The sequence below is a fragment of the Plodia interpunctella genome, chromosome 11, assembly GCF_027563975.2.
Source record: "Plodia interpunctella isolate USDA-ARS_2022_Savannah chromosome 11, ilPloInte3.2, whole genome shotgun sequence".
Classification (NCBI taxonomy): domain Eukaryota; kingdom Metazoa; phylum Arthropoda; class Insecta; order Lepidoptera; family Pyralidae; genus Plodia; species Plodia interpunctella.
Window position 1 is genome coordinate 4600554 of NC_071304.1, and position 14529 is coordinate 4615082.

Consider the following 14529-nt stretch of genomic DNA (forward strand, 5'->3'; position numbering starts at 1 on the left):
AAAATGCAACCGAGCACCATAGCGAAAATCTGTTTTATTTTTTATTCAAGTCAACATGAACTCAGATTCCGAGTTGATGTTAAATTTAAGGTTTATTTTTCAAGTGAATGTGACTTTGTAGCTTCACATCCCAGGATATAACAGGGAATATGCTAAGGTGAGAATTATAATTGTCTGATTGAGAAAGATGTTGCTTGAGATTTCATGTTGTATCTAATGAATTTAAAATAACAATAAAAACTGTTACGCGTAGAAAACATGTACTTTATCGACAATCTACACAGTTTATCTACTACATTATGCAAAAACTACTCGTACTAATTTTTTTTTTTAATTTTAGTGGATGTATGATAATTTTCAGTACACTTTTAACCATCTTTTGAATATCCATGTTACAAAACGCTTTTACTTATTTAATTAAAAAATATCTCAAAAATTGTATTTCCAAAACTTGTGTTATTGGCTTACTATTGTGATATGTGTGTGCGTCCGATAAACTTAATTAACTTTAATGCCTAAAATAGCACAATGTAATTACATTATGCCAATGGCCCTAGTAATTTTCTATAATCCGGTTAAACCAATAGATTTTCATGTATAAATTTATCTGGCCAAAGCAATGAGCATAAAATTCATAATATCAGCGTGGCGTCTAGGTATTATATCCACAGTAAACTAATTTGTATTTATGTAGTCTTCCTCTGTTGATATTACGCTGGATAACGGTGTCTGGCCTAACATTATCTTAAATGTTATGCAGTTATATAGATAACAACATCACGCCTGGAAATGGCTTCAATATAGGGAAACGTACTAAAGACAGAGAAGATTATGTTTGAACTAAAATATCGAATAAATCTTGAAATACATTAAATATAATGATAAATGGCTGGTATTTAAAAGAAATATCACTGGGTATATTTTGTAAATTTTATTTGACCGATGGGAATCTGTCTTATTTATCAAATTAATTAACGTAGCCTGAAATAATAACATTACGAAATGCATAAATCTTTTAGCAATACCCTTTTTATTAAAGTGTTTGACTTATCTAATGCCGGTTACACACCATCGTCGAACTCAGATAGATGCCGACTTTAATGAAAAATTGCGTACTTTGTAAGAGAACTTATATTCAAAGAAAAACCGCCAAAATTTGGACGACTGTTTGCCTTTAGTGTATAGATGGTATAAGCAAAATGGTTAGTAAATATGACAGTAACGCGACTAATGCGAACCACGCAGCAAAGCCCAGGGGTAGCAGCACTCAGCAATCACGAGAGGAGCGCTCGCGGCGCGCTGCCGCATTCCGCGCCAGTTGCGTACCTGCATTGCCAAATAATGACTTCAAACCATAGTTTCGCGTCAAACAATGCAAAATTTATATTACTTTATATCCTACACATAGGATTTTTATCCCGAAATTACGTAAATTTTATACGTAATTTCGGGATAAAAGCCCTATGTGTTATTCCAAGTTATATTCTATCCTTGTACCAAATTTCATAACAATCGGGCCAATAGATTTTGAGTGATATAGTAACATACCTACATACATCCTTACAAACTTTCGCATTTATAATATTTGTAGGATTATATCAATGTACGAAATGTTAAAATATTTAATCAAATACCATAATATATTATCTAATGAAAATTAAATACTAGAATAAGAAAGAGAAATAACTTCTAGCAAATTATATCTGGCTTTTTGCAACTTCTCATTTTTCGCTACAAACTGTGAAGCAATAATAGTATAAGTAGTAAGTTTTCTTTTAAAAATTCCACACAATGCAAAGTCGGTTTTTAGCTGTGCGTCGGCAAAGGAAAATACCGTGGGTCGAGCTTACCATAATGAAATTCTTCAGATATCACCGACGACGCCTCATGAAGGTTTAAATTCATGTAATTGCGCACGCGGTTTTCATCCCCTACTTCTCGAGACACGTTGTGCTTGCCAAACCGTGTACAAGAAAAAAAAAATGTTTTATTTAGTACAGTTTTTCCGAACAGACGCTTTTAACTTGATAAGTGTGTCTGAATTTTTTGGGGCAGATGGTGTTATTTTTAACCGCCGACGACAGTAAGTGGGGGTTATAAGTTTAACGTGTCTGTGTTTCTGTATGTCTGTTCGTGGCAGCCAAATGGCTGAACGGATTTTGATATTTTTTTATTTGTAAGAGAAATTTATAGAAAAAGTTTTTACCTATGTTTTGAAAATGTGTGTTAAGCCTTTTGGTAACCGTTAGCTCTTTCCTAACAGATGAGAGGATGCCAGCAAATTCGGAGACGGATTCTTAAATTTTTAATTTAGTTTTTATCTTTTTACTACTTCATCTATTAAATGCAGTAGGTACATATAATTTCGTCGTATCGATTTCCTTATTCCTAAATTATCTCATAACATTCATTTCTTTATTTTATATTAATATGCATTGTAGTACCAAGAAATTTACTTTGAAAATATTACAATCAACGATAATATTGAATTCTCTACCAAAATATCAAATTGGAGCTCAAAATTATATCGTAACTTACAGCCATTGAATCGTTATTAGGTAATAATTCGTTAATATGCTAGCAATTGTTAAAATTGTTAAATATTATGAAAATTTTATCAGCATTATATCCAGATTATAACTTTTATGTAATATGGAGGCTGATCATAAACTAATATAAGTTTACGGTTTCACGCGTCATTTTGTTTTTTTTTCATTTATGTCAAAATGAACTCCAATTTCTAAATAATAATTTCCTAGATTAAAATCAATTTAACTCAAGCATAACTAATGGTTATTCTTAACATCTGCTAAACTTTTCTGAAAACAATACAAGAAATCAGCATGGCGCGACCTTGCCATCTATTTGTCAAAGCGTACAAGTGAATGGCAAAATAGCTACATAATGAGCATAGACAATGAATAAATATCTCTGGCCCGTTCTACATACATATATAGTCATTATCGGTCGTAAGATGGCGGCCTCGTTAGCCTGTTTGTTACTCGATATCGCTATGTATTGAGGAGCATTGGACACAGTCAATTGAAGGACGCTCATTAGAGAGCGAATATTTCCTGATTTTTTAAATGACAATGGAAGCTGTCGTTGTCGTTGAAATACTTCTGCACTTTTTAGAAAATTATAATTTCTCTCTTTTTAGAGTGTGTTAATTGTTAACACTGTTGTCATATTTTATTCAAGTCACCTAAACGTATCTGGCATGGCTTTTACGATTACAAGTAGGCACGTAAGTTTTATTTATATCCAAAGAATATGTGATCATTAATTTCTTAACTCTCTAATACCTAGTCTCTAAAATCTTTGCTTATCCTGGTTCCTTTCCCGGCCATGCGTGCTGTAGGTCCACGACAATATTTCTTATAGGTAATATTGAAGGAATGTGTATTGCTCAAAACGACAAAGACGAGCCGCATAATGCTAAAAGTGTTGAAGTCGAACACTTTTAGCATTTCGCGGCTAGTCTTACATACATACTAACATAAAATTCAACCGTACTTTGTTGCAGAATATGATAAAGCATCTACAAAGCCCCTTTTGAACTAGAAGTAGTTATTTAAAAGTAAATACTATGAGGCATCAACAAAGATGTTTACATAGAACACTTGTTGCTGGATAAATATTGAACTGAAAGATGTTTTCCATACAGGCTTAGGGTAACTATAGTCCACAAACAAAATCCTATCGAATAGAATCCGGTTGGGGTTAAGAACGCTTTCAGCATTATATCTGAGTCTTGTCGACAAGCGTTTTCAGTAAAGTTAGATGCTTAGAACACTTGTTGCTAGCGCGGAGCATGAAAACATGAGTGGAGTGTTTAAAATTTACAAACTTGTGGGAAAACTTTACTTGCAAGAACGAAAAGCGAACTAGTTAGCTCTAAGCCAACTGAGGCATGGAAAGCTATAAGTACGATATTTAAGATTAAATAAAAGTCAACATATAAATATATTACTTATACATTGAATGGCTGGAGATTCATTGGAAATAATCAATTCATCGTACTTATCATTTAATTTCAGTACAAATGATTGCCCAAACTTTATACGTCCAGGTATAAAGTCCATATTTGTGTGTATCCATTATTTGTGTCGGTTTAATTAAAAGACAAATTTTATTATGATTATTATGTTTAGGTATTTGTTAAATTATGACATCAATTTTCCTTCAATATCTCACGTAACGGAACGCTAAAGACGGAAGCTCACTATTTTCTTTTCAGAATATTCCACTACGAAAATATCTCAGCACCTCAGAGCGAACAGATTAATAGAATCTAGGTGTTCCAAGATTCCTATGCTTTAATTAAAATTCTGAGAAAAAGTAAAACCTCGCACCTGCCTTGTTTACAGATGAACAACATTAATATCCTGAAGATTTATGAACTCCGCGCGACTCGCATGAAAGTGCTATGATGTTTTCCTTTTCGGGTCCCGCATTTAGAAGGAGAACACTTGTAAGCTTACTCTTATGAGTCTGACGTCTCTATTTATTTGCTGCGCACGTGAGGTGTAATTTTATGCTTCATTCTATAACTGTCTAGTTTCTAGTGATAGCTATAAAATTTTATCTTAAATTTTTTTTAAGTCATCTCATAGTGCATTGCTTATTTCATGTCAACGTATTTTAGTGTTTGGTAAAGATTATTTTTATTCGCCTATAAATTTTATAGTTTCCGTTTAAATGAAGCCTTTTTGACTTAGACTGCTCATAAATCATTCGCTAATCTTAATTGTTTATTTTTGAAACGGACTGAAGATTTAATTAAGAACGCTGTTTCCGCTCGAGCGAATCCTTTCAGTAGTTTTATATAGAATTGGAAGGACGTAACTGTTAAATTCCAATCCAATCCCCTTTCGGAGTTCTTAACGCAATCACGCCGTGCAATTTGTTACGGATTCAACAATGCATCTCTTAAGTTCTTTGCTGGGGCAAAATAAAAGAGCTCCCTTAAGTTCGCTAAATGAGGCTGGGTACAAAAGGCAGCGCGTTTCAAATGGACGGCGCCCACTGCTTCGATCCACTTTTGTTTAATTTTTGCAAAACTTTCATCTGCACGACTTTAAAAACACCTACTCGGAAGTTAGACTAGGGGTGACTTGCACCGTCAAATTTGACGTTGACTTTGACTGGGCGGTGGCGCGCCGCTGACATTGAACCACACTGCAACACACTCCGTAGTCTAGCTCAATCGTATGCTCCTTCTTATTGATTAGATTGTAAGGTCGTTTCGTTTATAGAAGTTGATTTATTTATCTGAAGTTGCAAAATTAGTTTTGACATTTGGTTAATTATTTTAATGTTAGAAGTTTACCTTTATGAATTAAAAGCAAAGAAATGTATTACACCATTTTTTTAGCTACAACATGTCCCACTGCTGGGCAAAAGCCTCCACCCTCTCTTTCCACGTGTCCTTTAATCGTGTTCAAAAAGAAGATTACACCATTTAGGTAGCATAATTTTAATCATGATACATGATTGATAATCCATTTATGTCTGTTTTGTTTGTCAGTTTTTTTATATAAAATAATAAGTACTTAGTTTCCATAGTTTATTCAAAACTTCTATAAAAGCACCGATCCATTTAAAACGTTGTTCGTTTGTAGTTCGATTTCTAGAAGATTACTTTTAGATTAAACTTTTCAAGTTTCATCGGAGTTATAAATCGAAAACCGAAGTTTCAAACAAGCACAGAAACTCGTCTATTGTAAATGTTCTTATGAATTTCAATGCTGGATATTCCTAGGTCTGTGTACAAAAAATTGCGCGTGTGTGAAAGCATTAGGGCAAGAAAGGGTTCGGTGGGGGAGTCCTACGGAAAGTCTACCCGAGGCAATTTGGTACCAAATGTCGTTCGCTACGTGCCTCACAAATAAAGAGGATGGGATAAAGCCCCTGTATTACATTAGGGATGTTAGGTTACAAACGGTGAAATGTGGCTTCCGTGTTTGTTTCACATGTACTTTCTTTATAAAGGCCGGTATTGCTGTATACACAGATTTATTTTTATTACTCCTATATATTTATTAAAAGTAAACGTGTCCATGATTATATTCAAGTCTGCTGCGTCTGCCATTATACTTGATGTATTGCATGAAGATAGCACGTCCCTAACGGAAAGAAATCACCATCACCATTAATTTTCTTTCCAATATCCAACGGCCGCCCCTGGTTCGCTTACTTAATTTTTGTAAGTGCGTATCTATTTTTCACCCTTGGCCCTGACATTCTGTATTCACCCACCCTAAGATTTACGCGTTCAACGCGAGCAATAAGCGAACGACCTGCGTCAGCGTTTGGTATTTTAAAAACGTATATACATCTGAATCCCGTGAAAAATTGTTTACCACCCGTCGGGCCGGGATATCCATTTGAGTATTGAGCCTGAGTCGAGATGGGAACAGATAACTTATTTAAAATCTCACTAAGTGGTATTCAGACACCCCACGACAAAAATTACTTCGACGTCAATTCATTGTCACTGCAGATAATGTCCCGAGGAATTTATACGACAAAATATACTGTTGCGAACTCTCATTCCCCGTAATGACTTGCGCTTTTAAACTAAAAGCGATTACATAAATTGTCCAGTAACGTTGGCAATAAAGTACTACAACTAGCAAATTTTATTGAGATCGTTTTGTAATAATAAAAACACATTCAAAGAGGAAATTGTACGTGTGTTTCACAAACGCGAGTTCCTTCGCAAATGTAAAATTTTTGAGGCGGCGGGATCGTAAAAGGCATTAGCACGTATTCCGGGACACACTCTGTCGGAAGACCAGCTATATTGGGGTAAAAGGGAAAATGCATTGGCTTTTTGTAATGTGGCAATAACCTGAGGATTACGGGCCGCTCGGAGCCGAGATGGGAATATTCTGCCATTTTCTGCTCCACGCACTTAACTGCACCCCGACATGCTTACTACAGAAAATCTTTAACGTCGGGGTCGTGATCCTAAATATAACACCACATATAGAGATAGTTATGTCTTCGTGATACCTTTCACATTTCACACTTTGCCGTTGGCGTTTCTCAAAGCAAATGTATTTTCACTTGTCATTTCTCTTCAATTTTCTACCAATTATGTTATTGGTAAATAGAAGATGTGCAATAATTTGCCAGTGTGAATTGCAGATATTACTTTATACACACTCGCTTTTCTTACTTATATAACTGTTGCAACACTATTAACTTGATTTAGACAAACATACAGACAGTTTTACCTTTTCGTTTCGAACTATGGCATGGTTTGCGAATGATATCGACGTACAATATCCGTTTTTATGAAATTCAACTTTGTTTTTATTTTTTATCTCTTTGTTAGTTCTCGTCGTAATAATTAGGAACTAATGTGAATTAGTAGATTATACACCATATATGCGATGCATTTTAGACGAACGTTGTGCTTTATGTTCTAGATTTTAAGATCTAAATTTAGGCAGCATACACGTAATCATAATGTTACGAGCAAGAGATGAAAAAATATTTAGATAACTCAGATTTATTTCTAATTTTTTAAATCAATGAAGAAGTTGCATAGAAATGTGGTTTTTGCAACCGACCACACCTGCAAGGCGCCATCCTTGAGACCTGCATTCCTCTACCTCGTCTACTTACGGTCTAACACCGTTCTCTGATTGCATACGAATGTTTTATCGATTAATAAATCGATTAAATACGAAATAGTTTCTTGAAAACGAAAGTATTCGACAATGGGCGTGTTGATTGATTGGCAACACTTGCGATATTGACCTGTATGCTTTTTATTTTCCTGTTACTTCAAAACTAACCTACGTAGAATTACAATGTAATAACTACAGTTTGTCATAGTAAATTCTATAATTATGTCCTTACAGGAATCCTATTTAATCCTATTTAAGCGATGTAAGAATTCCATCTCGAAATATATATAAAATTTAATCGTTTAGACGCCCATATCTCGTAACCTTTTATAATGCACATTACCTACCTATTTAAGTATGTACAGTACAACTAGTTATGCACATTTATGGGACTAGGTTATTTAAACAATAATTTTTGATATAAAGTTGGATTATAAGTATAGATACTCAGTTTTGAATAAATAGGCAAAGTACTTGCAAGTCGTTCATTGCCAATTAATGCGTGAAAAGAATTGAAAAATTGACTAAAATTGGAAAAAAATAAACTTTTTTATTTCCGAATATTCACCGGTGAATATGCAATACATCAACTGAGTACATTAAAAACTTGTGTATTATTTAAACTACAAAGTTAAAAACGTGCAGGTCGCGTGAAGGCGTTTAATTCCGAAACTTGAACAAATGTCGCAGTTTAATGTCAGTTTAATGTCGGTAGTGGCTAGTCTGCTCCGGACGTGCCAGGAAAAAGTTGCAAATCACCTAATATAGAAAACCTTTATTTTATTTTTATACTAGACATGCCCCGAGGCTTCGCTCCCGAGAGAATTGTGGGATAAAGTATATACTTTATCCCACACTTCTCTCGGGTTAGACGAACGAGGATTAGTTACACAGGTAGAATATAACCTGGAATAGCATATGCTATTCCAGGTTATTTATATACTTTTCGCGTATTAAAAAAAGGAGTATGAACTTAAATCAAAACCATGATAACTTAAGATTTTTTTCATATTTCCCAAGACGCATCTATATAGATATATCTCATCTATCTCATATATCATCTAAGAATGTACAATTTGGGAAAACATATAATTCTATTCAAAATATATAAATATTCAAAATATACCAAACAGATCTAACAAAAAGGTAGATCGATCGTTCCCGAGGGCTTTTAAATTTGTCAATGTCTGATAATTTTAAATTACAATTTATTTCCGGATTTTTCTACAATTTATTCTGGCGTCTGCTGTCATAATAAGTTATATGAAAGTCTCATGTCTGTTATATTTTTGAGAAGTTATAACCCCAGTAATTATGGACGCTGGATATTTCTACGTTTGTACCGTAAATATTACAGCCAAAAAACCGCTAACAAACCAACAAGCCAACGCCAAAATTAATGAGATTCACATGAGCTAATTGAGTCAATTTGTGTTGTTTCAGAATATCCTGGACAAGTTCAACCCGGGCGCTCGACAGATGATCACGGCGGGGAAGGCCTACTTAAAAGCTTTACATGGTAATTAGTACTTAATTATAATAATTAATATATTAATTATTGCCTATATATGAAATATGTATGCGTTCACATAATGAAACACGATAATCAATTGTCACTTTAATTGATCAATTTTATCTATAGTCCATGCAATCCAATCCAATAATATAAATGCCAAAGTCTGTCTGACTGTTCGCTTTCACGGCTAAACCGCTGGACCAATTTTGATGACATTTTGAATGCATGTAGTTATAGAACGCGTTCAAACATAGGCTACGTTTTTTCCAAAAATCAATCCCCAAATGACTATAATGGGGGTGAAAGTTTGTATAGCAAGCCGCGGGCAAGAGCTAGTTTAGTATATTTTTTGTTCTCATTAGAGAATTAAGATGTTTTTGACTTCAACAATTGTGATATCACTTGTGCCCATTGTCATTAAACCCCATTTTTTTTTTCGACATATGAAAACAATACTTAACTAATTTGATTTGATGACAACTATCCTTTTCTGTCAAAGTGTATAGTAGTATAGTCACATCATATAAAGACGTTAAAAATTTTAAAATGTACTTAAAACTAATGCGACTTCCATGGAAAGTACCCAATTCAATATATTTTCACAAGATTCGATTTAGTATATGCTTTTTAGAACCAGTGTTGCGGCCATAGCTGCCAAGTGTATCGATAACTTTTTTTTTTCATTTATTTTGACACAATCTTTTCCAGCAACCACATAATATTATTAAAAAAAAATCGTTGCGACTAAATTGTAACTTTTACAAAAGGACATATTCCTAACTAACGAAAAAATAATTTTGCCTGCATACCAATGATCACTACGCACTTTCTCATTATTCGTCGTCTTTATTCGTCCCATATCTAAAGCGGAGTATTACTTCTTCTTCTATTACTTCTATTTCTTAGCCTTTCTCACAAAGAATTGTGCCGGATAAATTATTCGGCATTATTCTATGAGAGAAATAAATAAATAAATAAATAAATAAATATATTAGGACAAATCACACAGATTGAGTTAGCCCCAAAGTAAGTTCGAGACTTGTGTTATGGGATACTAACTCAACGATACTATATTTTATAATAAATACATATATAGATAAACATCCAAGACCCGGGCCAATCAGAAAAAGATCATTTTCCATCATGACCCGACCGGGGTTCGAACCCGGGACCTCTCGGTTCAGTGGTAAGAATCTTACCACTGCGCCACCGAGGTCGTCTTTGTCTTTAGTCCTTTAGGCTTTGTCACTTGTCATTTTACTTAACACTCCCTACCTATTTTTGAAGCTTTCTCTGACACAATACATGTACATCTTTTTTGGTTTTCCCTCTTCCTTCCTTCTAACATCAATTTTGGAATCCTTTTTGTAATGTCGATTTACTGCCAAACAATTACATAATTTTCAATTTACAATCACTATTAGGTACTTAACTTATTAATTTTACTCGAGATCCTACATATTACTTAAGACAATACGGCTTTTACGACGCTATTTTACGATTTCATTCTTACTTTGCTGGTAACAATCAAACACGCTTTGATTTACACTCATATTTAGATATGGTAAAATAATGCAAGCATCGGCGTAAACCGTATCATAATAAAAATTGCACAAAAACGTTGCATAATAACTTGCTAATATTAGTATTACATTTGTACAACACAGCAATTTCCTGGATTACAAGAAAGTGAGCGTTCCCACGATATAAATGTGACACATGAGCGCAATGAAACGTAAACAATTAATTTGCGTCGTGTTAGCAAAACGGACGCATCTGTATGCAAAACCTCAATGTTCCCTTGGCTTCGGAACTAGGGCGTGTTCGGTGCCAAATCGTGTCTGCTAGCTTATCTGCAGTGTTACGCCCCAAGCTACTCTATAAACTTGCCATTCAGCCTGAACTCCTAGTTTAATTCTTTTTAAGAATAGCATGAAGTTCATTACTCGTTCATCAATTTAGGTATTACGATTATTTCTAGTCGACGAATATAAGTACAGCTGCATGATTGTATTCGATATAATAAGTAGGTACCTACATTTTTTAATTCACGACTTGTGTCGAATTCAAAAAACAGTCGTGTTTTGTGAATCTCAAATGTATAAAACATTAGACACAGTGTTATTATCCTTTTACATTACCTGAATTTTTAAACATTAACACCCCAATTTTTATTGCTAAAGCTATTTTGGTATAATTAGACATCAACTTTGAAAATTATAAAGATTTCAGAAGACTAATATAAAAAATTTTATCCAGTGAAATGGAGGTAATTTTTAGTACAACCTTGCGGATTTAAAATGAAAATGTTGTTACAAGCAGATTTATTAGAAGTAAAGTACTTAAATGTAAAGAACACCTGAATTATTAACACTTAAATTGATGTAGAGTCTTTAACGATTCAAATTTCTTGAGAGATCGTTTAAACTTCTTAAAATAGTATTTAAAGTAATCGAGTTAATTTAACGTCCGCACAATAATTCTTCGAAAGCTCCTCACGGCGCTCCTTAAATTTTTTAGATTCTTGAAACTCCAAGGACATTTTTAAAGGGAAATCTGCCCTGAATATTTTACATTAATTTGTTCGGAAATTTTCTTGCGAATTTACTGTAATTACCTTATCTGGATAAACCGTTAAAGGAATGTTGTTAGGCTAAATATGGGTTCTGTTTTAAAGTTATCTTGTCGTAGTTGACTACGACCTTACCTTTTTCGGTTATTGCCCTAGATTTTTGGTATTCTTAAATACTGAATGTATTTAAGCGCCTTTATGGATGTACCTAATTAATTAAAATCATTCAATAACCAATATGTCATGACTAGTTTTTCAGTATAGTCTGTTTACTAGATACTTGTGTTTAATGTAATTATATTGCATTTTGATAATAACCTTACGTCTTAATAATATATAAGTACCTACATTTTGACGAAACTTTTTTTTAGTAGGTAGGTACCTACATATACAGTGTCTATCACGATTTCATTATTTACGGAGAGTCAAAGTTTTTAAAATAGAAGGTCACGTTTAGCTATATATATATATATATATATATATATATATATATATATATATATATATATATAAACATTTATCCATACTATTTACATACAAATAAAAATAAAATATATTGGGTTTCACGAAACAGCGGTTTAATCTTGGAGATAATGAGGATCTTTTAAATGAACTTTAAATTTAATTTAAACGATAAAATATATTTTGTAGGGGCAGCAGCGGCTTCTCGGCTGTACGTCGACGCGGTGGGCAAGCTGGGCAGACAGGCTCAGCAGGGCACGTGGGGAGGATGTGCCGATATCGGTAAAATTTTTTATTTCCCTCTCTAGTCGCTCCCATATGACTTTACGCACAATATTTCTTCTAAAATTTTGGCTCATAATCCTTTATTCCTAGTTCCTCTGCAAGTTTCTTCCAAGAGACTGAAAACCCTACTTTAAGATCAATTTACGTCGGTCTATTGGGAATAATAACTGGAAAAATTTTTTCGGGCTGGACTTTATGAAATAATAATTGTGTATTCAGACATTGAATAAAATCTAAGGAAGAAGTCACACGGTTATTTTTTCTTAAAAACTTATTAAAAAATTAGGCTGTAGTTATCCAACAGTAACGATATTGATATTTTTTTCAGGAACGGCGCTTATGAAAGTAGTCGAAGTTTACAGAGAAATACAAGACCAACAAATGAACATCGTGAGTAGCTTTAACAATATTGCCTTTAAACATTTCGTCTTATCTTGATCCACGGACTAATTTCTCACACAAATATTCTTTTGTGTTTTTGTGGCATCAAATTATAATTCTACAATTTCAATTACTGTTTCTTTGGCTACTAATCTTTATTTATTTGACACAGCTGAAGGCGTTCTACGTGGATTTGCTGGTTCCCTTGGAAACTAATCTGGAAAAAGATACAAAAGTAGTACAGGTCAGTTAATAAGATCTTTCATTTCATAATATTTTATGTGAACAGAGTCCCGAGGATTGTTTACTGGATATATATATACGAGTTCAAATAAGCCCCAGTATCAGAAGAGATAAGAATTTCTATTAAAAAAGTTTGGGTCCGGTGAACGACCCTTGTGTAAGTATTTTTTTGTGTACGACTTCTATTGTCTTCTTAGGGAAGCATCTTGTATGAGCAGGATATCTTATTTAATTAGGTTAAGAAATTGAGTAAGTATACTGAAAATTCTTTGTGTAATTTAATAGAGACGGTGACTATATTATTCAACTTTCTTTACTCGTTTATTTAGATGATGTCATCATCGTAAAATGATCATTCATTTTATAATAAATTATGACAAATAAACAAAGGAGATCAAGTATTACGACTTACGCTGAAAGTTGACTTAAAGATGATTTCTGATTTAAATGATTGTTTCCAGTCGGAACAGAAACGCTTCCTGCAACAACACAAACTGCGCTCAGAGAGCTACAGCAAAGCGGCGGCGACTATCAAAAAACAGAGAAAGAAGAAAACCAATGTCACGAAAGTTGGCTCTGCGATGGACAAGGAAATGAAGGTATATAGTACTAAGAGTATAAATAAGATGAGAGTCAATTTTCAATGATTTTTTCCATTTATATTTCCGAACAGTGAAACTTGTTATTTATGCGTTATGTTTTTTGTTGTTCCAGAACATGCAAATATTAGAAGAAGAAAAAACGAAACTGGACGCGTTCTGCGAACAAAGTTTGAAGAATGTAAGTCACGTTGAAAATCTTCGAAACTCACAGCAGAAAATTAAAATTAACCTTGATTACCAATTAATTCCAAATTTTATCAGTTATAAATGTAACTATATTTTTTCCAAAAGATATTCTATCCTATTGCTATTATTTTGGTGTCAATATACATAGTTAGTTCAGCTTTGTTACTTACCTTTTTTCACAGGCAATGACCCAAGAGCGTCGCCGCTACGGCTTTGTTCTGGAGCGTCAGTGTTCCCTCGCGAAGCACTGGCTAGCTTACCATGCAGCTGGCGCGGCTTCATACAATAGCGGGTTAGAAGAATGGCTCGAAGTATCCAGGACTAGGGAGTTCCTGCCGCCTAATGTGGAAGCAATGTTTGTCAGCAGGATGAGGGTATGTATTATTGTTGCTATTTATTTCTCAGCTGGAGCGGCTTCATACAATACCGGCTAGAAGAATAGCTCGAACATATTTCTTTTATCTATGGCTCGAATGAACCTAATGTGGAAGACTGCAAAATTAGGGTATATATCATCAAATGTTGCTATCTAGGTATTCGACCCAAGTTCCATTTCCGATTGTATATAAAATATTTTTTATAAACAAACGATACCAATTCACAGAATTTAATAATGTATGATAACGAATTCATGAATTG

The 14529-nt window shown here is 33.8% G+C and overlaps 1 protein-coding gene across 5 annotated transcripts in view; it reads left to right on the forward strand.

Moving 5' to 3' along the window:
• The window catches only part of IRSp53 (Insulin receptor substrate 53 kDa), a 155754-nt gene that overhangs the window by 135235 nt on the left and 5990 nt on the right, over positions 1–14529 (forward strand). For all 5 annotated transcript variants that reach the window (XM_053751167.1, XM_053751169.1, XM_053751170.1 and 2 more), the window contains 7 exons: positions 9087–9162; positions 12383–12475; positions 12807–12868; positions 13032–13103; positions 13564–13701; positions 13817–13882; positions 14073–14264. In XM_053751167.1, coding sequence (XP_053607142.1) covers positions 9087–9162; positions 12383–12475; positions 12807–12868; positions 13032–13103; positions 13564–13701; positions 13817–13882; positions 14073–14264 — 699 coding nt within the window. The remainder of the gene's footprint in view (positions 1–9086; positions 9163–12382; positions 12476–12806; positions 12869–13031; positions 13104–13563; positions 13702–13816; positions 13883–14072; positions 14265–14529) is intronic.